Below are 24,057 nucleotides of genomic sequence, written 5' to 3' on the forward strand. Positions count from 1 at the left end.
CATTTATCTGCATTTCACTTGGATTGGGTTGGATTTATATTTGAGAAGCCACAAGATTCCTTGAATTCAACATTTCATTCAGACGATTTCTTCACATGCCTTACGCCTGCTTTAAGTCAGAAATTATTTGAATGCTACTTTATGCTGCTGCATTGCTAGCATTTTATATCAGTCCCTGTAAAGCTTTCCCTTTAAGAGTACAAGGCATTCCAAAGGTCAAAACGGGATTAAGCAATCCACAGGTTGCCTTCTTCCTGGTTACTGAACCTGTTAAGTTCGCAGTTCTTTAAATATACAAGAGAAATGTACTGTTTAGTAAATATATTTCAGTTTATACCACTTAGTAATGTATGACCTTTACCTTCTGTTCGGAGTGCTCCTCATCAAAGGTAAGGGAAGGACTCTGAAAATGTTTCTTACTTTTTATCATGTTATTTATTTTTCTTACTTTTGGGTTTGGCACTTGAAACCATCTATAAATGATAAATTGATAGTTTAGGTCAGAGTCATTAAGGACAAACATTACATTATCTCTAATTACCAAATAGTTTAACCTTTCAAGTTGCTTTTTTCTTATTTATTTGTACTTCACTGTAAAGGACTTTGCTGTTCAGATCTGTGCGTTTAACAGGATTTAGGCAAGAAGCCTGTCTTTTAAATCAAACTCACATAAAAAAGAACAAGTGCGACTCTTTGAATTAGAGCATGGGAACAATATATTGTAGTTTATCGGAAATCACATGACACAGCTCATTCATATACTTTTTTTCTTTTTGTTTCACTTTAATATAAAAGAAGCATTTGCCAACTTAAAACATTGATAATGCCTATGCTTTATTTTTTTGTACAAGAATTATGTGTGATTACAAAATAAAGAAAAAAAAGGGAGACAATGAAACATACATAAAGTGCGTTACAAAACTATTCACCCCCTTGGCATTTTTCATGTGTTGTTGTCTCACAACCTGGAATTAAAATTTTCACCATTTAATTTACAGAACATGCCAACAACTTTGAAGATGTGTCTTTTTTTATTGTGAAGAGAATGTCGAATGGGAGAAAATAACATAAAACTTCAGCGTGCCTAACTGTTCACCCCCCCCCCCCCCCCAAAAAAAAAACACTCCAGCTCCTTCATTCTGGATGGTTTACACTTGTGCACAGTGACTTTGAAGTCTCACTACAGATTTGTAATTGGATTGAGGTCTGGACTTTGACTTGGTCATTACAGCATACTGTTTCCCCTCAAACCAGTGTTGTTCAACCTTTTTTGAGCCAAGCTACATTTTTTCCTTTGAAGAAATCACGAGGAACACCACCAACCAAAAATGTTAAACAAATGATACTCTGTAGCCGTCTATATTAATAGTCAGTCTTATCAAAGTGTCTTGAATAGGAATCAGATAAACAAAAAATTTATTTTTATAATCTTTTATATTTCTTCTTTCAAATAAAAAGTTTTCAAAAAACCTTTTTAGACCAATTACGTAAAATTGGATATTTTCCACCTTGTCAGGTGCGGCACACTAACACTTACCTGACTCCGCCAGATAGATTTGCTCCGCATATCCATCTGGAAACCTTCCGTTGAAGTAATTTTGGGAAGGGGCGAAAATACTGGTTAGCTGATTGGCCTATGTTGGTGATAGACGGGCCAAATAAACCAATCAGATTCGTTGTCGCTCGTAACAGAGCGACGACGAAAACACAACCACAAGCCAAGCTACTCTTGCTGCTGCAGGTAAAGGCTCGTTAGCTCAGCAGAGAAATACTCTGTAATTCCGATAAAACTTGCTCGATAGCCACGCTAACGCTAGTTTCATCGGCTGAAGCCGCCATGTTTTGTAGACTGAACTGTCGCTCCTCGTTGCGTCACACCTCAACCCGCCTCAAAGCCAACGCTGATTGGACGTTCGTTTGGTGAACGGCTCCAAATTTTCTTTAACGGAGAGTAGCCAGACTGATCTGCGAGTGAAACCTTGAAAGCTTGCGAGATCAGGATGGTCTCACGAGGCTACACTAACACTGCATTAAACCACTCGAGTATTGCTTTAGCAGTATGCTTGGTGTCACTATCCTGCTGTGAAGTTAACCTCAGTCCCAGTCTCAAAACACAGGTTCTGCTCAACACTATTCCTGTACTTACCACCATTAATTTTTCCATGGATTTGGACCATGTTCTTGCTGCCAACACCATGCTTCACAATGAGGCTATTGTTCTTGGGGTTATGCTATGTGTTGTGTTGGCACCATAGCTTTTTCTTTGGTGACTAAAAAGTTCAAGTTTAGTCTCAAATGACCAGAGTGCCTTCCTCCATACATGTGAGGAGTTCCCCATGTGCATTTTGGAAGACTTTAAATGTACTTTCTTACTTTTAAGACTAAGTAATGGCTTTTTTTCTGGCCACTCTTCCATAAAGCCCCACTCTACAGAGTGCACGGCTTATTACGGTCCTATAGAGAGAACCCCCTCTCTCTGCTGTGGAGCTCTGCAGATCCTTCAGGGTTACATTTGGTATGCGCTTCCTCTTTGATTAATGCCCTCCTTGCCCGGTCTGTGAGTTCTGGTGAGCAGCCCTCTCTTAGCAGGTTTGTGGTGGTACTATGTGGGATCCAGCTGAAGATGATGGATCTGCTGGAGCTCTAGGGGAACATTAAATATGTTTTAACCCCACCCTGAGTGCACTTCTCAACAACTTCATCCCTGACTTGTTTGGAGAGCTCCTTGATCTTCATTATGTGATGCTTATTGTTGGTGCAGCCTCTGAGGCCTTTCAGAAAAGGTCTGCTTATACTGACAGCTGGTTTCTTTCAAGATTTCAAGGTTGTTTTTATAAACATATTCCTCATTTCACTGCACTATCTGAAACAATTTTGTGCGGATCTATAACAGAAAAATAAAAAACAGGTTGGTAATAGGTAAAAAAGCCAAGGGGTGAATACTATTGCAAGACACCTTTCCAAAAGTATGTTTCTTGATCACATGCCAACCTCTGCAGATGCTCTATCAACACTAATGAAGATTACGTTTCCCCTGCATAGTAAACATTTTGAAGCCACTTCAAAGGTTGGTGGCTTGACCTAATTTCGGATTAATTTGATATAAAATCAATTTACCACATAAGGGCATCCGGTTGGGATTCAATTCAATTCAATTCAATTTTATTTATATAGCGCCAAATCATGAAACATGTCATCTCAAGGCACTTTACAGAGTCAAGTTCAATCATATTATACAGATTGGGTCAGATTATACAGATTGGTCAAAAATGTCCTATATAAGGAAACCAGTTGATTGCATCAAAGTCCCGACAAGCAGCATTCACTCCTGGGGAACCGTAGAGCCACAGGAAGAGTCATCTGCATTGTACATGGCTTTGCTGCAATCCCTCATACTGAGCAAGCATGAAGCGACAGTGGGAAGAAAAACCACCCATTAACGGGAAGGAAAAACCTCCGGCAGAACCGGGCTCAGTATGAACGGTCATCTGCCTCGACCGACTGGGGTTACAGAAGACAGAGCAGAGACACAACAAGAGAAACAAAAAAGCACAGAAGCACACATTGATCCAGTAATCTGTTCTACATTAGATGGTAATAGCGGGCGAGCCGTCTTCTCTGGATGATGTCACAGTTAACAGAACGCCAGACCAGGTGTACCTACTATGAAGAGAAAAGAGAGAGAACAGAAAGTTAAAGCAGAAATGACAACACATAATGCATAATTGAAGAACAGTAGAACTCAATAGAGTGAGAAAATTAGATCCTGATATACTCCAGTAGCCTAAGCCTATAGCAGTAAAACTATAAAGGTAGCTGAGAGTAACATGAGCCACTAGTTATAATTTTTGTCAAAAAGAAAAGTTTTAAGCCTAGTCTTAAAAGTAGACAGGGTGTCTGCCTCACGGACCAAAACTGGGAGTTGGTTCCACAGGAGAGGAGCCTGATAGCTAAAGGATCTGCCTCCCATTCTACTTTTAGAGACTCTAGGAACCGCCAGCAGACCTGCAGTCTGAGAGCGAAGTGCTCTGTTAGGAACATACGGGGTAATCAGAGCTCTGATATATGATGGAGTTTGATTATTAAGGGCTTTATACGTTAGAAGAAGAATTTTAAATTATATTCTTGATTTAACAGGAAGCCAATGAAGGGAAGCTAAAATTGGAGAAATATGATCCCTCTTGTTGATTTTCATCAGAACTCTTGCTGCAGCATTTTGGATCAGCTGAAGGCTTTGAACTGCATTTTGTGGACTTCCTGATAGTAAAGAATTACAATAGTCCAGCCTTGAAGTAACAAATGCATGGACCAGTTTTTCAGCATCGCTCCTGGACAGAATGTTTCTAATTTTGGCGATATTCCGGAGGTGAAAAAAGGAAACTCTGGAAACCTGTTTAATATGGGATTTAAATGACATGTCTAGGTCAAAAATAACACCAAGATTTTTTACTTTATTACCAGGGGCCAGGTTAATGCCACCCAGATTAAGTGATTGGTTAAGAAGTTTATTTTTTGAGGACTCTGGCCCAAAGATTACAACTTCGGTCTTGTCAGAATTTAGATGCAGGAAATTTAAAGTCATTCAGCTTTTGATGTCATCAAGACATGACTGCAGTCGAAGTAATTGATTGGATTCATCAGGATTTATGGATAAATATAGCTGAGTATCATCAGCATAACAGTGGAAATTAATCCCATGCTGTCTGATAATTTTGCCAATCGGAAGCATATATATAGTAAATAGAATTGGTCCAAGGACTGAACCCTGTGGTACTCCACATGTGACCCTAGAGTTTGAGGAAGATTTATTATTAACATGAACAAATTGGAATCTGTCTGACAGATAAGATTTAAACCAGCCTAATGCTTTCCCCTTAATCCCTACAGTATGCTCAAGTCTTTGTAGGAGAATACTGTGATCAACTGTATCAAACGCAGCACTGAGATCTAACAGGACAAGTATAGACACAAGTCCATTATCTGAGGCCATCAGAATATCATTAGTGACCTTCACCAGAGCTGTTTCAGTGCTATGATGAGCTCTGAAGCCTGACTGAAACTCCTCAAGTAGGTCATTACTTTGTAAATGTTCACAAAGTTGATTAGCAACTACTTTCTCAAGAATTTTAGATAAGAAAAGAAGATTAGATATAGGTCTGTAATTTACTAACTCATCTTGATCAAGAGAAGGTTTCTTAAGTAAAGGTTTAATAACAGCTACTTTCAAAACCTGTGGTACATATCCATTTACCAAGGATAGATTAATCATGTCTAAAATAGTGCCACTGATCAAAGGGAATATGTCCTTAAACAACTTGGTTGGGATTGGGTCTAACATACAGGTAGAAGGTTTAGATGAAGCTAAAATTTTAGATAGCTCAGAAAGCTCTACTGCTTCTAAACAGTTCAAACACTGCGCAGATTCTAAAGATTCCTCCAATGCTGCCTCACTTACTGAGGACGAGGTAATCATGTTTGGGAGGATGCCAATTATTTTATTTTTAATGGCATGTATAAGATCATGATAAAACCTCAAACTTCTTCCAGTCTAAATACAGCAAGACACGTGTCAACATAAAGTCAATATAAACATACAATCGGAAGCAATTTGGTGTAATCTAGCCAAGTTTAAATTGCAACTGTACAAAGATTTATGTTACAATTACATTTCAAAGCCTTGTTTAGCAGTGGCAGGAGCAATTCAATTGTATTTACAACAAAATGTCCTTAATTACTATTTTGCCACATGTCACTGCTTTGCATATTACATAATATATATATATATATATATATATATATATATATATATATATATATATATATATATATATATATATATATATATATATATATATATATATATAATGCATTATGTATTATATTGTGATAAACAATCTCTACATAAGTAAAATGGTGGAAAAAAAATTAAAGCAGTTAGAAGGCAATGTCAAGACAAAAGTCACTTGGCTTGTCCTGATACAGTAAACACATAATTTTTTTCATACCTTTCATTCCTGCATGTCCAAACTACACAAAACGGATGTTCATCAAAGCAACACTTTCTAGAAATGACTTGATGTTTTATCAAACTTTATTTTTGGATGTGCCAACATAATGATAAGTGGTGTGACACCAGCTGTCAAAAGTGAAACTGACTGGTACTGATTGTAAAGGGATAGGGATAGAATTTATAGTAAGTTGTAAGTAAGTCTAAGAATAGAGATTGAATCGTATTAATAAGTCAAGAGAATGTGGAAAAATTGAGAATAAAAATAAGCATTTAAAAAAGAACATGAGAGTAACGTAGAAATCTGGCCCTATTTCCACTTTTATAAAATAAAAATATTAAGTAATATAAGCAGAAACTTAGTTTTTTTAGCTGTAGAGTGTTAAGGTTACTGTTAACAAAAATATTTATATCATAAAATATTTTACTGTGGACTCAGAAAGTGATGAAGTCCTTGTAAAGATTTAATTTAAGACTTTCATCTGTTTGTCCTCCAACAGTTGTTTTTCTCAAATGGCAATCTGTCACATTTGTAATAATGCAAAGCAAGTAAACTACACACACAAAATACTGTGAATGAGCTGTCATAAAGGAAAAGGTCTTACTCCCTAATGATGTTGGATTTCCATGTATCTTGATTTGCAGGTCATTCTTGCGCCCCTGAGCAGCCTGAACAGGTTGTGGCCTTTGCTGGTGAGAATGCCGTCTTGCCTTGCAGCTTGAAAATACACGGCAGTGACGATGTTCCGACGGTGGAGTGGTCCAAAGTGGCAGAAGGCCTGAAGCCTTGCATTGTTTTCCTGTACCGTGATGGCTGCGAGACCTTCGAGATGAAGGATCCCGACTTTGAGTACCGGACAAGCCTCATCATGAGAGAGGTGAAGAACGGGAACGTCTCATTGAGGATCTCAAATGTGAAGCTATCCGATGAGGGGACGTATCGGTGTTTAATAATACAGAAGAACGGAACGAGGGACGAATCTAAAGTGAAGCTGGTTGTTGGTATGTCAACTTCAATAATCTTTTTGCTTTAATCCAAACAACCTTAGTTTGAATATTTCAAATGATTATCACATTATAAGAACAATTGCGGGGCCTGAGTAGATCATAGATCATGTTTTATTTATATATATATAACTCAACGAAGGTTTTAACACAAAAATATACAACATATGATACGAGCAATCAACAGAATAATGATTGAACCATTACAAAAATAAGACACAGCACCGGAACTTTTCAAAATTAAACATGAAATATCCTGCGTTGAACAAGCTCCTCTTGACACTCACAATGGTTCATCGGCTGTGATAACGGCACAAATATGCAAAACAGAAGTGCTTCACGCAGGATTTCCATTATAGTTTTCCTCTATCTCCGGCTCTGTGGCATGTCCCGCAATAGTCATTTCAGTCCAATGGGAGCCACAATCAAACATGTGGATTTGTCTACAAGTTATAGTTAAATGTAAACTCTAACTGCACTATGTGAAAAAAATAAAGTCCGCTTTTGGTCTGGACCCAATAAGTTGACCAAAGGACTTTCCTGGTGTGACAACACCCTTAGAGAGTGATGTTTTTAGACTATAGGAGGATGCTAGTGTACCTGGAGGGAACGATGGCATGCACTGGGCGGACATACAAACTCCATGCAGGCCTAGAATCAAACCCCGGACACGCAAAGTTACAGTGCTACCAACTGTGCTACTGTCACCCCATATCATACAGATCCACTAACACTTGGTTAAATGCCCATCAACAAGTTGCAGGGAATCCATGCGCTTTGACAAACTTCTGGCAGCTTTCTGATGAAATATTCAACCGCTCTTCCTGACACCATTGGTTGATGCTGATTGTCTGTAAATCTGGTCTCCACAGTTGCAGTGTCTGATCCGACGCTTTCAGTGTTTGCTAACAGCGGTGTAGTTAGTCTGGAGTGTGAAGCTCATTGCTGGAGGCCGGCACCGCTGATGACTATTCTGGATGGTGAAGGAAACTGCATCACTGATAAAAAGCCCAAACTAGAAGAAGATCCTCGAGGATGCTACAACACCAAGCAAAGTGTCACGCTGCAGGAACCGACTAGCAGGTAATAAAAGAGCTTAACGTTTCTTGAGTTTATAATCCAACATTTATTTGCAGCGTTCGCAGTTTCAATGATTGGGATCCATATGGGTAAATGTAAACTATAGCTAGGTGTGTGAGCTTTTAGAACTGGGTGACCTTTATACAATTCTAAAAGAAAAATTATGTTAAAGTATGTTTTCACATGACTGTCTTGACAAGATCAAGAGTCTAAATGCCAGTGGTTCCCAACCCTGTTCCTTAAGTGTTCCTTGTCCTGCATGTTTTAGATGTCTCTCTTCCAGCTCACCTGATTCATGACCATCTCTGCAGCCATCAATTGCATCAGAAACCTCTAGTCTTAATCATCGATTTTTTTTTAAGTCAGGTGTGTGGCAGCCAGGAGACACCTAAAACATGCAGGACAGGGGTACTTGACAGCAGTCATGGTGGTGCAGCTAAAACCCCAACTATAGCTAGGTTTACATGGACGGAAGTAACTGGAATGCAGGGCCGATCAGAATTAAAATGCATGATGTAAACACGCTAATCTCAGTATTGTGATCAGATTAAGCTCGAAGCCGAATGACAGGTGAGGTTTATGCCAATTATTAGTCCAATCAACATGCACGTCATCTCTCGTCAGGACCAAGATATTCTGAATATGGCAAACTGACCCGACGACTGTGCCTGATGTAAATGTGAGATATATCAACATTGTCGAGTGGTTTAAATCTGTCGGGAGGCAAAACTGTCTGTTCTCCCAACACAACCTTCTATTTCGAAACATTAAAAGAGTTTAAAACTATTATTATTCAATCAGTAAAGTTTTAAGAACCTGGTGCAAGTCCATCCCGGGCGCTCGGAAGACAAATCAACGCGTACACTACTGCTTTGTTTGCTAGTTTTTGTTGTTCAGTGACAGTTTTTTTTTGTTTTTTTTTTCTTACAGGGAAATTTGAAAACTGTTCATGTCAGAGTATTTCTGTTCTGAATAAAGCCAGGGCCATATAAATTCACATTATGATTGGATTAATAGATTGTCCATATAAACGGTACAGTCTGAATATGTTTTGTTTTTTAATACAAATACATTTTATTAAAATTTTGCCCATGACAGCCAAATACAGACTAGAAAACTGCTCACATAACAAATTAACAATAACTACACCAACCCTGCAGCCGAACACTAATTAATTTTATCCAATTTAAGACAAACTCTGGTTCATTTCCCACACTGGTGTGATTAATTTGAATGCAATTGCGATTCAAATAAACAATTGCACTTGGGTTCGGACAAAAATTACCCTTACAGAGACCTTTGGGAGGAGGTGATCTCGGTGTGGTTACAAACTCTAGGGAGATTTGTTTATGGCATAAAGGTAATCTCATCCCAATCCAACACAGGTACTAGGTGCTCAATGCAAGCGTGAACCAATCACCTTTTGTAGTCAGGTGTGGGTTGCGTTGCATATAAAAGGTCCAGGATAGTAGACCTTAAAGACTGGTCTGGGCTCATGTTGCTAAAAGTAGACAGTGCAAAAGGCTGAATGACTGAAAAAGTATCTAGTTCAGTGAAGAAAAACAGATACTTGTTTGTTGCATTAAAAAAATTAATGGAAACTGTTGGGCCTGTAGACTCCTATCTGAGACCAGTGATTCAGGTTGCAGTTGAAAAGCATCTGAAATAAATTCAGTTTGAATTTTCTATATTAATACAGACACTTTTAAATATGATGTTTTTCACCTCAGGGTTATCTGCAGAGTTGAGCAGCCACAGATGAACCATCTGAGGACTGCAGAGATCCTCTTTCCAGGTAGAAAGCCAGATACATCCAATGTATCAATTTATAATATTATGAAGACACAAACAAAACAAAATGCCTTCCAATCAATTTTTTATGTGGAAGAATTCATGGCCTTTATTATCTTCTGTGTCTTACCCCAATAATATAAACCAAACTAACCTTTACTTGACAATAGTTAATGACCTATTTCCCCATGAATATTCCCACAAACAGCTGGGTGGCAAATATAGGGACAGGATTAAATACATAATTGTCTTTCATTGGTTAGTCTCCTCAAATTAAATGTAATAGCTATTGGATTGACTTTTTTGAGAAAAAAAAAAAACGACTCCTGTCACTGATAAGTTCTTAGTTGGCTATGGTCTTTAACATTTTATCTGATGACATCTTTGAATGTTGTCTCTTGTCATTTCAGCTCCCTGCAACGAATCCAATACAACCTTCTATTTGATAATTGCCGCACTGGTAGTTTCACTTTGCATTAATTTGCTATTTATGTCTCTGTGGTTCATAAAGAAACAATGCAGATCTGGTAAGTCACTGCTTTTATTTATGAGAATAAATAAGTGAATAAATTAAATGACTTTATTTTCAGAGGCTCTTCGCCTACATCCAGGTTCCTTCTTCCTAGTAAACCTTTTAAACACAACTACATGTATGGTTAGACTTTCTGTTCTTCTGTCTGGTTTTCCTGACAATGTGTGTTCTGAAAGGATGCTGAGTTTCAGGAGAGGATGGTGTATAAGGTGTGAATGTGCAGTTAGACTGAGGGTAGTGAAATTATTTCAGAATCAACAATACAACAATTCAATGCGTATTGCTACTTGACTTTTTTTGTTTCTACACAGATGGGGGGAAACCATCAGAATCAAAGAATAAGTTGGACCAAACCAGGACAAATGACTCCACTGAAACTAACTCCCTACTCAACCAACAAATCCTCACTGAAAATAACCAAAACACATTCATTGAGAATTGCGATAAAAAGAATCCGACCGGCATCCAAATACAAGACGCCAGTTTTTGGAAACCCCCTGTTTGCCAGGACACCCAGTCTGCACTCTGCCGGAGTTCCACCAACTCTCTGGATTCCCATATATCCCTATGTCAATCATCGGACCTCAAACCTGAGACTGGACACTCACTTGGGGATACCAGCCCAAACGATGCTGGTTCCCAATCTGAAGAATCTGTCCAGCTGTCCAATAGCAATGGTCCAAATTCGAGAAACCAAACGCAGAACAGCACTCCAACTTCTTCTTGATATTCTTCACAAAGCACTACAACATCAAGTGTTTGTCATCGGTTTCTAAGACTTCTTCTTGTCTCACCCCCTCAGCTGACAATGAAAAACACTCCATGTTCATCTGACAGGTGATCCCTCCAGCCCAACCTGTTCAGATTAGTGGTCTGTTTAACTCCAGTAGTGTTCAAGAAAATGTAAAACAGCAGTTTGAACAGTTTTTAAATTTCTGAGAGCCGGTTCAATAGGAGTGTTTTTTATTTATTTATTTATTTAAACGTACATTTCTGTTAATAATCTGATAAAAACACAGGAATGAAGTTTCCAAAAAAGTTAAAAAACAAAAAACTGGACTTTTTTCCCAAAGTTTGAAGACGTTTCGCTTCCGATCCAGAAAGCTTTCTCGATTCAAATGTCTGGATAGTGTGGATGAAAGGATGGTTTGAAAGGAGCGTGAAGGAGGCCATCTATGTTAATAGAGAAAAAACAACCTTAAACAGAGGAGGAGGACTCAGGATTCAACTTTCAAAACCTTACAGCACAGTAATTGGTTTGATTCCTTCCAATTTTCACCTCCATGCAGGTGATCAAAACATCTCTACTGTAAGCCAGGCCAACAACGACCCTAACGACTCTCCATTGCTAAGGAATGGACCTGTTTCAGTTTAATTTTCATGTTATCTAAGTCATAACAACTCATTTTTGGGCAATAATATAAAGCTTGGAACTCCACACTACTCCAGACATTTTGAATCGAGACAGCTTTTTGGATGGAAAGAGAAGTGGCTTCAAACTTTGGAAAAAAAAGTTCCTGTCATGATTTGTGTTTTTGTTATGGTTGATGTTGGTCTTTTTAATTAGTTCACTCTCCTGTCTTAGTATTACCTCTGGTTTTTATTATTTGCTTATGTTCTGTTTAGTCTTAGGTTTGGTCTTTATGTTGATTTTGGTTCTGGATTAGTCTAGTTTAATATCTGTTTTGGTTTAGTTATTCTCTTCATGTAATCAGTTCTGTCTTAGGTTTAGGTTATGTATTCATTTTGGTTAATGGAATAGTTTTAATGTGGTTTGATTTTGTACTTTATTTTATATTATCAGTTTCTTCTGGCCTGCTCTGATCAGTTCTGTCACCAGCCTTTATTCAGTTCACCTGCCAGCATTCTTTTGTCTTCCTCTCACTCCCCTTCACCAGTCACTATCCAATCAGCTTCAGTTTACTTCCAGCCATTTTGTCCCCCCTGATCAGCTCCACCCATTCTGGTAATTAGTTTCACTCTGTTCACCTGCTCACTCCTCTACTTATACCTGCCTCTGTCTCCTGCACTCTGCCACATCATTGTCTTTTGAGCCTCTGGTGAGTTTTGTCCAGCATTCCCTTTTGGTTTGTCCTGTCCACTTTACCCAATTGCCTCCAGCATTTCTGAGCCAGCTTGAACCCTGTACCTGTTTTTTCCTGCCCTGTTCTGACTGCTCACTTGTTTTGCTAACCTGGTTCTTCCCTTGGATTATCGGAGTTTGCCTTATCTCTGTTGTATTCCTGCCTGTTTTGGACTGCCATTTTTGTGTACCGTTTTTGGACTGTCATTCTGACCACTGAGTTTTGCCTGCCCCTGTATTGTTTAGATCGCTTCCATTAAACCTTCTTTTTCATTCACCCTGCTTGTTCGGACTGAATACCTGGGTCTTTCTGTCCCCGATTCATGACAGTTCTTTTGTTTTTTTAACGGTGTTTTTTGGAATGATCATGACCTGGATGACTGAGAATCTTCACCAGCACACAGGAATGAAGGAAACTAGTTTCACTGAACAATAATTTATTCATATGAACATGAAAGGACACAAATAAAAATCTTATCAATAACTACAGAACTGGTTGAGTATAAAGTCACCTTGTCAGCCATCATCTATTTTATTATTTATGTGATTTGTTGCAATATTGTTTTATTTCTTTATTTCAAGTGTTTTTTCTTATTTCATGTAAAATAAAAAGCATTTCCTGAATCAAAAACTTCTGCAGAAAAAGGGGGCATCTTTTTCACAAGAACAGGAATAATTTATACATTCAATGCTACATTTGTTTTTATTTACCTAAATATTTCGGTTTTTGTCAAGTGCCTTTGTGATTCCTCTCTGAGGGAAAATATTGAATTTTGTTTTTTTTAAATTGTATTTCTAGCAGTACGTGTGGAGCGTCTTAGATTAAACCCCAGTTCCTCAGCACTGACTCTAACATGCGTGACGTAGCTCTTATAATGATACATTTGCACATACCTTACATTCCCTTTGTAAGTGTCTAAAAACAGGTTGGGGATTTCCACGTGGCCAAACAAACATCCAAATGCTTTATTCAGAATTACTTTGGTTTCAGACCTGTTTATTGTAGATCTTATTTCCTACTTTCAAACAAGAGCTAACATGTGTCTGGAGTCTGGCCAAGCCCAAAAAAAAACCCCATCAAGCACGCGGACATCTACGGCAGCTGTGAGTGGCCAGACAATCCTACGTGTACGCCCAGAGAAGACAGGTTTCTTTTCAAATGATCTTGACTTGGAGTCAGAGCTGCTGTTCTGCTGACAGGACTTAAAGAGCTGCTCACAATTGTGGGCAATCGTTTAAAATCAAAAGCTATTTGCTTTCTTACCATAACGGAAGAAATTGGGTTCGAATTGCCTGGGGATGTATTTTTGTCTTTGTTTTATTTCTTTTTTTGGAGTTCTCCTCTCTAAAGGTATGTACAAAAAAGGAAGAAATATCTGACATAGCTGAAGGAAGATTTTCTCTATGCAAAAAAGTGACGTGAAGAAAATGAATGTACAAGATGGGGTGCATTTGTACACACTGTAAAAGTGTGATTATGTTAGGAAATGTACCTGAAAACAATCTGTAGGTTAGATGATAAATAAATAATGACAGCCAGAGATTTAAACTCGTTTTTATTTATGTAACCAAAGAGAGTTAAACCATGATGGATTCATTCTTCAAGTAGAGCATTATGTCTTTATTGCTGTACGCCAATAACTTTCCAGTCACACTGTTATCATTCGATCTGTCGAGGAGAGTCACGTGACCGATACAGGAACTGTTTCGAACTGACTGACGCGCCAAACTGTTTCTGTTCCCTCTAAACTGCGCGCGTGTGCATTCGCGCACAGCATCTGGATTCAGCGCGCACAGCAAAGCTATGCTTCGCAGTATATAAAATCCAAGCTGAACTGTAAACAACATAATAATAAACCAAGTTTTTTTTAACCATTTTGCAACTCTGGTGTGATGGTGTTCCACGGCCCCGCTCTGTGAGCGCCAGGTGCTGAGCGTCGTTTCAGAAAAAATGGCTGATCTACACTGAGTAGAAAGCTGCTACTCTCAGCAGTTCTTCCCCATTTTGTCATACTCAGCATGTCTGATTTCTTTTGCTGAAAACCGCAAAAGGGAATTGTTCAAAAAGTCGATGCACGATATGAAAGTTATGTGATGGGGAATTAAAGCTGCTTTCTCACACTTTACTGTTCAACACAGAAGGGGGAGTATGTGTGTGTGTGTGTGTGTGTGTGTGTGTGTGTGTGTGTGTGTGTGTGTGTGTGTGTGTGTGTGTGTGTGTGGTGTGTGTGTGTGGTGTGTGTGTGTGTGTGTGGGGGGGGGGGGGGGGGCATTGAAAGGCAGAAAAAAATTTGTAAAAAAATAAATAAAAAAGCCAATCCACAAGAATCCTCATTCACAACATGTTTACTTAGAGGTTATGATACAGGTTTACATTAGTTATTGACTGTATCTAAAAAAAATCAAATATTTTTAATTCAAATGGAAATATAAAATAATACAAAGCAACACACAATGACTTAAATTGTAAATATCGTGTATACTGGGTCATCAGATCAGTGTCGGTTAACTCTGTCAACTAGGTTGCCTGTAGTGATTTGTAATGTCCAGCAGGTGTCAGTATTCAGTGACAGTATCGGCACAGTTTGGCAATGTGTCGAAACGCTTCATGACGCCTCATCGACTGATCACTAGTGTGAAGCTCAGGTAAGGAAAGTACAGTACCACACTCTTAGCCGAAGAGTGCTAAAGAATCTACAAAGATTTCCCACAGAGGCGGTTCGCGCAGGAAAACCTTTCGCCTGCTCAACCCACAGTGCAAAGATAACTTTTTAGACATTTTGTCCCCCCATAGTAACAACTTCCCCAGTGTTGAAAGCCCAAACGTTAGCAGCAGACATTGTTGTGTTGACTGATGGGAAATAACTGTGATCTTATCCAAAGCACGTCGGAAACTGTGATCTGCTTGCTTTCTTATTTTACTTCTTTTCACGTCTTCATCGATGTAACGTGAATAAATGGCAGTTGTTCCCACTTTTCTCATTTACAATGTCGTTTTTAGCACATGCTCAGCCTGAGAAGATTGAGGCCTTTGCCGGTGGACACGCCATCCTCCCCTGCAGTTGGAAAAACCCTGCGAGTGATCACGTTCCAACGGTGGAGTGGTCCAAAGAAGGCCTCAACGACAGTATCGTCTTCTTGTACCGCGATGGCTGCGAGACCTTTGGGATGAAGAATGTGGATTTTGAGTTCCGGGCGAGTCTCTTCATGAAAGAGGTGAAAAACGGGAATGTCTCACTGAGGATCTCCAACCTGAGGCTGTCTGATGCCGGGACCTATCAATGTTTGATCATCCAAAGTGACAAAACCAGGCAAACAACAAGAGTTGAGCTGGTTGTTGGTACGTAAAGTTTATTTTGTTTACAATAGTGTTTTGAACTGGACAAAATTTAAAATACAAAACTACTGTTTATTCCATGTTTCCAGTCTCATACTCTTGATGGGATCCAGAATTTCTGGACATTTAAGCTACTTTATAGTTCAATTCAATTCAATTTTATTTATATAGCGCCAAATCATGAAACATGTCATCTCAAGGCACTTTACAAAGTCAAGTTCAATCATATTATACAGATTGGGTCAGATTATACAGATTGGTCAAAAATGTCCTATATAAGGAAACCAGTTGATTGCATCAAAGTCCCGACAAGCAGCATTCACTACTGGAGAAGCGTAGAACCACAGGAAGAGTCATCTGCATTGTACATGGCTTTGCTGCAATCCCTCATACTGAGCAAGCATGAAGCGACAGTGGGAAGAAAAACCACCCATTAACGGGAAGGAAAAACCTCCGGCAGAACCGGGCTCAGTATGAACGGTCATCTGCCTCGACCGACTGGGGTTACAGAAGACAGAACAGAGACACAACAAGAGAAACAAAAAAGCACAGAAGCACACATTGATCTAGTAATCTGTTCTACATTAGATGGTAGTAGCAGGTGAGCCGTCTTCTCTGGATGATGTCACAGTTAACAGAACGCCAGACCAGGTGTACCTACTATGAAGAAAAAGAGAGAGAGCAAAAGTTAAAAGCTGAAATGACGACAGTCGTTTCAATGTAATACAATGCAAAACTGGAGAACAGTAGAAATCAGTAGAGTGAGAAAATTAGACCCTGATGTCCTCCAGCAGCCTAGGCCTATCACAGCACAACTATAGAGATAGCTCAGGGTATGAGCCACTCTAACTATAAGTTTTGTCAAAAAGGAAAGTTTTAACATTAGTCTTAAAAATAGATAGGGTGTCTGCCTCACGGACCAAAACTGGGAGTTGGTTCCACAGGAGAGGTGCCTGATAGCTAAAGGATCTGCCTCCCATTCTACTTTTAGAGACTCTAGGAACCACCAGCAGACCTGCAGTCTGAGAGCGAAGTGCTCTGTTAGGAACATACGGAGTAATCAGAGCTCTGATATATAATGGAGCTTGATTATTAAGGGCTTTATACGTTAGAAGGAGAATTTTAAATTCTATTCTTGATTTAACAGGAAGCCAATGAAGGGAAGCTAAAATTGGAGACATATGATCCCTCTTGTTGATTTTCATCAGAACTCTTGCTGCAGCATTTTGGATCAGCTGAAGGCTTTGAACTGCATTTTGTGGACTTCCTGATAGTAAAGAATTACAATAGTCCAGCCTTGAAGTAACAAATGCATGGACTAGTTTTTCAGCATCACCCCTGGACAGAATGTTTCTAATTTTGGCGATATTCCGGAGGTGAAAAAAGGAAACTCTGGAAACCTGTTTAATATGGGATTTAAATGACATGTCTTGGTCGAAAACAACACCAAGATTTTTAACTTTATTACCAGAGGCCAAGTTAATGCCATCCAGATTAAGGGATTGATTAAGAACTTTATTTTTTGAAGACTCTGGCCCAAAGATTACAACTTCTGTCTTGTCAGAATTTAAATGCAGGAAATTTAAAGTCATCCAGCTTTTGATGTCATCAAGACATGACTGCAGTCGAAGTAACTGATTGGATTCATCAGGATTTATGGATAAATATAGCTTAGTGTCATCAGCATAACAGTGGAAATTAATCCCATGCTGTCTGATAATTTTGCCAATCGGAAGCATATATATAGTAAATAGAATTGGTCCAAGGACTGAACCCTGTGGTACTCCACAAGTGACCCTAGAGTTTGAGGAAGATTTATTATTAACATGAACAAACTGGAATCTGTCCGACAGATAGGATTTAAACCAGTCTAATGCTTTTCCCTTAATCCCTACAGTATGCTCAAGTCTTTGTAGGAGAATATTGTGATCAACTGTATCAAATGCAGCACTGAGATCTAACAGGACAAGTATAGACACAAGTCCATTATCTGAGGCCATGAGAATATCATTGGTGACCTTCACCAGAGCTGTTTCAGTGCTATGATGAGCTCTGAAGCCTGACTGAAACTCCTCAAGTAGGTCATTACTTTGTAAATGTTCACATAGTTGATTAGCAACTACTTTCTCAAGAATTTTAGATAAGAAAAGAAGATTAGATATAGGTCTGTAATTTACTAACTCATCTTGATCAAGAGATGGTTTCTTAAGTAAAGGTTTAATAACAGCTACTTTAAAAGCCTGTGGTACATATCCATTTACCAAGGATAGATTAATCATGTCTAAAATAGGACCACTAATCAGAGGGAATACCTCCTTAAACAACTTGGTTGGGATTGGGTCTAACATACAGGTAGAAGGTTTAGATGAAGCTAAAATTTTAGATAGCTCAGAAAGCTCTACTGCTTTTAAACAGTTCAGACACTGCGCAGGTTCTAAGGATTCCTCCAATGCTGCCTCACTTACTGAGGATGAGGTAATCATGTTTGGGAGGATGCCAATTATTTTATTTTTAATGGAATCAATTTTATTTATGAAGAATCCCATAAAATCATTACTGCTAAGAGCTAAGGGAATGGATGGATCAACAGAGCTGTGGCTATGGGTAAGTTTGGCAACTGTACTGAAGAGAAATCTGGGATTATTCTTATTCTCCTCAATTAATGATGAAAAATATGCTCCTCTAACTCTGCGAAGGGTCTTGTTATACAACATTAGACTGTTCTTCCAGATTAAGTAGGATTCCTCTTGGTGTGTAGAGCGCCATTTTCTCTACAATTTCCTAACATTGTGCTTCAAGGAACGCAGCTCTGAATTAAACCAAGGAGCCAGCTTCCTGTGAATAATCACCTTCTTTTTCAAGGGAGCTACATTGTCTAATGCAGAACGCAATGACGAAGTCATACCGTTTACAAAGACATCTATTTGTGAATTGGAAGAAACAACATTGCTGCCATCTACAGGGCATTTCTGCAATACGGAGGATATATATTCATCACAAGCAACATTATGACCACTGGCAGGTGAAGCAAACAACTTCATAGTGTCTATTTGTCACACAGTGGATTTTGGTATTGTTTTGTATCCAGTTCTGATTTTATTGTATTTTTTCATTAACTTAAATATAATGAACATGATATTTTGGTTGCAGCTTTAGTGCTTTTGTATGAAATAGTTTTACTCCACCTTGGACTTGTATCACACAAACAATTTGGTTAAGTAACCTGTTAAGGTGTGTGTGGCTTAGCAGCAGCCAAGCAGAGGGGCCTGGAAAGCTAAAATGTGCTGGACATTGAAGGGTTAACGATTTTTATTTACTATGTTCACGTCACTCCAATTCACTTGAACAGGGCTGTGAAAATGGATAAGTATAAAAAAGTGGACTGACCTGACGAACAGCATTTTCATTTGCATTATGAACTGTAGGCTGAGTGTGTGTTGAGGGGACACCATGGCAACAGGACGCAAAGTGGAATAGCTGGTACAGACAGTATGACGTTTTGAGCAAGGCCCCCTTTCCTAGAAATTATTTTCTCTGAAGATGCCGTTCAAATTCTCAGTTTTGTCTGAAATCTTTCAACACCTTTCCAGGAATCTTTGCCAATTCTGATGGCTCGCACTTGAGCAACCTGTAGTTGGAGCGCTGGTGCTTTTAAGAACTAGAAATCAGCCAACAGAAAAATAATGTAAGATCAGACTCTTACAACAGCCACCATAATTACAAGGGACTGTTGCAGTCACTCCTCCAAGATGACTGTTCTCACAACAGGGGACCACTGTATAAAGCCCTCTGGCCAGCCTGTCCACAGCCCAAGCGCAGTCCATTGGAAAATCATTATCAGAGTTCTCTTGAACTCTGGCATCCCTGCCCAGGGTTCAGGAGAAGTTTCTCCTGAGCTAGTACTTGATCGCCCCGGGCCAAAGAACCAGCTTCACCCTGCTTCAACTGCTTCCAACTGTTTGCCCGAAGTCAACCAAGCAGACACAAAGGCTGAGGTTTGGCAGGGAAAGTTTACTTCCAATGGTTTTCACTGTTTCGTTTTAAGCGTAGACCAAGACGAAAAGACCTGGAGCTAGCAGGCTAGCTCCCGCTACTGTAGTCGAAACAAAGCTTTGCTGATGTGTTTGACTGTGTTTTTAGGGTTATAACAAACATTAAAAACAAAACAGTTTTATACATCGATGGTATATTAACATTTGTGTTTTCCGTTCCGCTCAGTATGACCAAATAGGGAGTAAAAGTATTTTTAAATTAGCGTCAAATGTCTGTTAGCATAGTTTTACTAGCCTCCCGGGTAACAATAGTTTTACCACCGAGTAAACATGAGTACGGTTCGTTTTAAACATAATGCTGATTTTCATTTAGCTTCGATAATGAAAACCATCGTTCGATAATGCTACGAGCGATAGGAAAGATTAATGTTGATTTAATTGTGTTTCCTGTAATTTTAAGGTGAACTCATGCAAGTGTAAACAATGGCCTCAGGAATTTCCCTGACACGTCATTTCCGATCGATCGTCCGCTTACAGCACCCTCTAGCTTTCTAAGTTACCAATTTGAGTGCTAAATGTATCCTGGAAAAATAATTACATTAATAGAAATCAAGTTTCCTAAAGGTTATTGATTTTTACTGAGCTGATCATTCTTTAAAATGTTATTTCCCCAAATAATGTTTTATATAACTCAGATTTACATTGTGAATGGGTTGAACATACCAAATGTTGCTCATTCCACATTCTTTAAGATGAACTTTGGTTCTCTAACTTAGATCTGCAGTGAACCAGGATTCACTGAATCATTCTGATGATGGTGATTAATAATTTTATTTTGTCTTTTTCTTTCTTTGTGTGTACATAGTTCCTTAGCTTCTTTTTATCTTCATTTTGTTTTTTAATTAAGTTTCACTAGCCTAGTAGAGCAGATTTGGTTATTGAAATATAGTATTAATTACATTACATTTTATTTATACAGCGCCAGTTCATGAAACATGTCATCTCAAAGCACTTTACAAAGTCAAATTCAATCAGATTATACAGATTGTATAGATTGGTCAAAAGAAAATTTTCAGTTGGTTGCATCAAGTCTCTCCAAGCAGCATTCACTCCTCCTGAAAGAGCGTAGAGCCACAGTGGACAGTCGTCTGCATTGTTGATGGCTTTGCAGCAATCCCTCATACTGAGCAAGCATGAAGCAACAGTGGAAAGAAAATCTCCCCTTTAACAGGAAGGAAAACCTCCAGCAGAACCAGAACCGGGCTCAGTATGAACGGTCATCTGCCTCGACCGACTGGGGGTTACAGAAGACAGAGCAGAGACACAAGAGAGACAAAAAAGCACAGAAGCACACATTGATCCAGTAATCTGGGATATATAGGAATTCAGATAAACAGCAATCTATAGTGGTGTGAATCCAACTATTGTCCTAATATCAGCTGTTTGTGTTGATATTCACCGGACAATACCTAACAGACTGAGAGTTATTTATTAAACATTAAATAACTTAAATCAGTGCGTAATTGTTCAACAACATGGAGGCCCTATCTGTAAACACTGGGAAGTTGTAACCACAATCCTCCCCCTCTTTTCAGTGTTTCCTTTCCTTTTTTTCAAAGAAGTCCTCCTTGTCTAATATCTGGACATCATTGTCATCAATGACAATGATGTCAACCCTGTTTACCTTGTCTAAGAACATTTCCTAGCTCTTACTCCAATCAAGAATCTTTGGGATGTGGTGGGCAATCAAGTCTGATCCAGAGAGAACCTCCTTTGCAATTTGCTGGAGATACAGGATCTTCTGCTAACATCTTGGTGCCTGGTACCACAACATACCTTCAGGGATCCACTGGGGTCCATGGGCTTGACTGGATAGACTTGTTTTAGTTATAAAAACGGGGGATGACATAACTTAATCTATGTCATAATGTTTATCACAACTTATATTTTACAACCTGTTTAAAATTGTTCCCACAGCTGCAGTATCCGACTTGAAGCTCGCTGTGGTTTTTGAAGAAAAGGAGGTGGTGGCTGTGACATGTGATGCAAGCTGCCGTCTGCCACCACCAATAATCATCATTCAAGATGATGAAGGAAATGACGTCACCGATAAAGAGCCAAGCCAGCAACAAGACGCCAGAGGATGTTACGCCACAAGGCAGAACTTCTCTATGCAGGATTCTAAAAGAAGGTAACAGAAGAGCTTCAACCTTTTCAGTTTTGTCTCTGAAAACTGTTGGTTTAGGAATTTATTTAATCCTGCAGATCCAACAAACTATTAATTAACGTGAACAAGTACGAACCAGACTGGCAATCTGAGTTCCCATGGGCTGATTAAAAAAACATATGTTCTACCTGCGAGCTGTGCACTTCTTCACACTTCAACAGAACATGTCAAGCATACCATAAGAACTTAGGCTGTCATTAAACACTACAAAATGCCCTCTGCCCTGCTGCTAGCCTTTTGATGCTGTCAGGGTCTGCAGGGTTCCCTTCAGGCCCTACCACCATCCCAGCACCCGCCTTGGGGTGGGAGGCCTTGGGGTGAGGCTGGAAACCCTCTCCTCACATGGTGATATGTCAAAGGCATGTTCAAGGATGTGATCTAATCCCATGACAATCCAATGACATGGGATTAGATCACATCCAAGATATCAAACTCAAACATGTACTCCATTGCTTAATAAAGATGTACTCGAAGACTCACACATAAATCTGTGATCACAGGGTCGTCTGCAGAGTCAAGCAGCCACAAACGGACATGAACAGGACTGTAGAGATTCTCCTTCCAGGTAAAGGTTCTGAATTTACAGCTTATGCTTTTATTTCTGTTTTTGTGTAAGTTCAAAGTGTACGGGGGGCAGCAGCCACTGAAGTCTCTGAAGTCATGTGTAACGTATCAAGATGCTGATTACTGCACAGTGCCTTGGGCCGGCCACAATGACATTTGAAAAACACTTGGATGGTTTACACTTAAATCCATCACAATGGATCTTGCAAATGTTTATTAATTCAAGGCTTCTTTTCCTTTTAGCCTTTTATGAGGGGTCCAACATTAATACCATTTTAAGCGCTGTTGGAGGAACTTCTCTTGTCTGGCTTGTAATATTTCTTATCTGGACGAAATGTCACAAAAATGGTAAGTCAGAGTTTTTATGATAAATAATTACTGGGCGAGAGCAAATAAACTATGACTTTCAGGTCATCTTCACATGGGTAACTCTTTACACTTATTGAGGTTGGACAGTACAAAGGACTGAAAGTTTTCCCCTGTGCTCAGATTGATTTTTTTTTTTTAACCTGCCCACACAGAGAAGACGAAACCATCTAGGAAAATGTTTTACTCTTAGATGAGAAAGATTTGCCTTCTGGCCAGAATAGCAGGAAGACTGACTTAAAGAGTTAACATGACAGAATGCTACATGGTTGAAAATTGGCTCTACATATATCCAAAGAGGTTTTACAATGGATAAAGTGGCTAGAATTAAGCTACTGGAATGGCCTGCCGAAAAGTCCTGACCTCAACCCCTTTTAAAAACATGTGGACTTTGATTACGGGATGGATTCTTTCCAGAAAAATAACCAAAAAAAAAAAACAGATACAAATGTCATAACCGTTTGCATGCATTAAAATATAATTTGAATCTGTATTCTGAATCTTTAAACAGACTTTCAAGTGTCTAAGTGACTGATACAATTGTAAGAAAATAAACTACCTCAATACCTTTACAACAAAAGATTTACTCAGACAGCGTAATGAGGCAAAAACTACCAAAAATTAGATTATTGTCCTTTTGAAAGGTTTCATGAGCGGTGACTGTTGTTTGTGTCTCCGCAGCAGAGGAAAAGCCAGACCGAAAGAAATCAATGGATTCAACAACCGTCTGCTTTGAAAGCTGGAAGCTTCTGACTCAAGATTCTAAATCAAACGCAGAAAAAAGGTTGATTGAGAATCTAAAAAACGAGGTGACTGATCTTAGGTCGGAGAGCAGTAGAAAAGATGGGATCATTTGCCAGCTAAATGAGACCATCTGTAAACTACAGGAGGAAATGCGATCTTTGGGTGATGTCTACCACCATTGCAAGCCAACAACTGTCCAAAGTTTCTCTGAATCATCCAGTGATATTCCAGGTAGCCCCAAACAATCTCCGCACCCCAACTCAGTGACTAGTAAAAATGTAGGTGATCGCAACCTGATGAAAAAATCGGCAAAACATTCAAAAGGTGTT

The 24,057-nt window shown here is 39.0% G+C and overlaps 2 protein-coding genes across 2 annotated transcripts; both read left to right on the plus strand.

The window, feature by feature from the left end:
* Positions 1-254: 254 nt before the first annotated feature.
* Positions 255-11,395, plus strand: LOC118559060 (butyrophilin subfamily 1 member A1-like). Its single transcript, XM_036129752.1, has 6 exons — positions 255-389; positions 6,653-7,009; positions 7,885-8,095; positions 9,823-9,887; positions 10,294-10,410; positions 10,727-11,395. The coding sequence occupies exons 1-6, from the start codon at positions 347-349 to the stop codon at positions 11,140-11,142; spliced, it is 1,209 nt and encodes a 402-aa protein (XP_035985645.1). The 5' UTR covers positions 255-346; the 3' UTR covers positions 11,143-11,395.
* Positions 11,396-13,696: 2,301 nt separating this feature from the next.
* On the plus strand, positions 13,697-23,515 carry LOC118559058 (putative selection and upkeep of intraepithelial T-cells protein 1 homolog). The gene is made up of 5 exons (XM_036129748.1): positions 13,697-13,849; positions 15,500-15,838; positions 21,805-22,018; positions 22,555-22,619; positions 23,496-23,515. The coding sequence occupies exons 1-5, from the start codon at positions 13,798-13,800 to the stop codon at positions 23,513-23,515; spliced, it is 690 nt and encodes a 229-aa protein (XP_035985641.1). The 5' UTR covers positions 13,697-13,797.
* Positions 23,516-24,057: the final 542 nt, after the last annotated feature.

Source organism: Fundulus heteroclitus, unplaced genomic scaffold, assembly GCF_011125445.2.
Source record: "Fundulus heteroclitus isolate FHET01 unplaced genomic scaffold, MU-UCD_Fhet_4.1 scaffold_211, whole genome shotgun sequence".
NCBI classification, from domain to species: Eukaryota; Metazoa; Chordata; class Actinopteri; order Cyprinodontiformes; family Fundulidae; genus Fundulus; species Fundulus heteroclitus.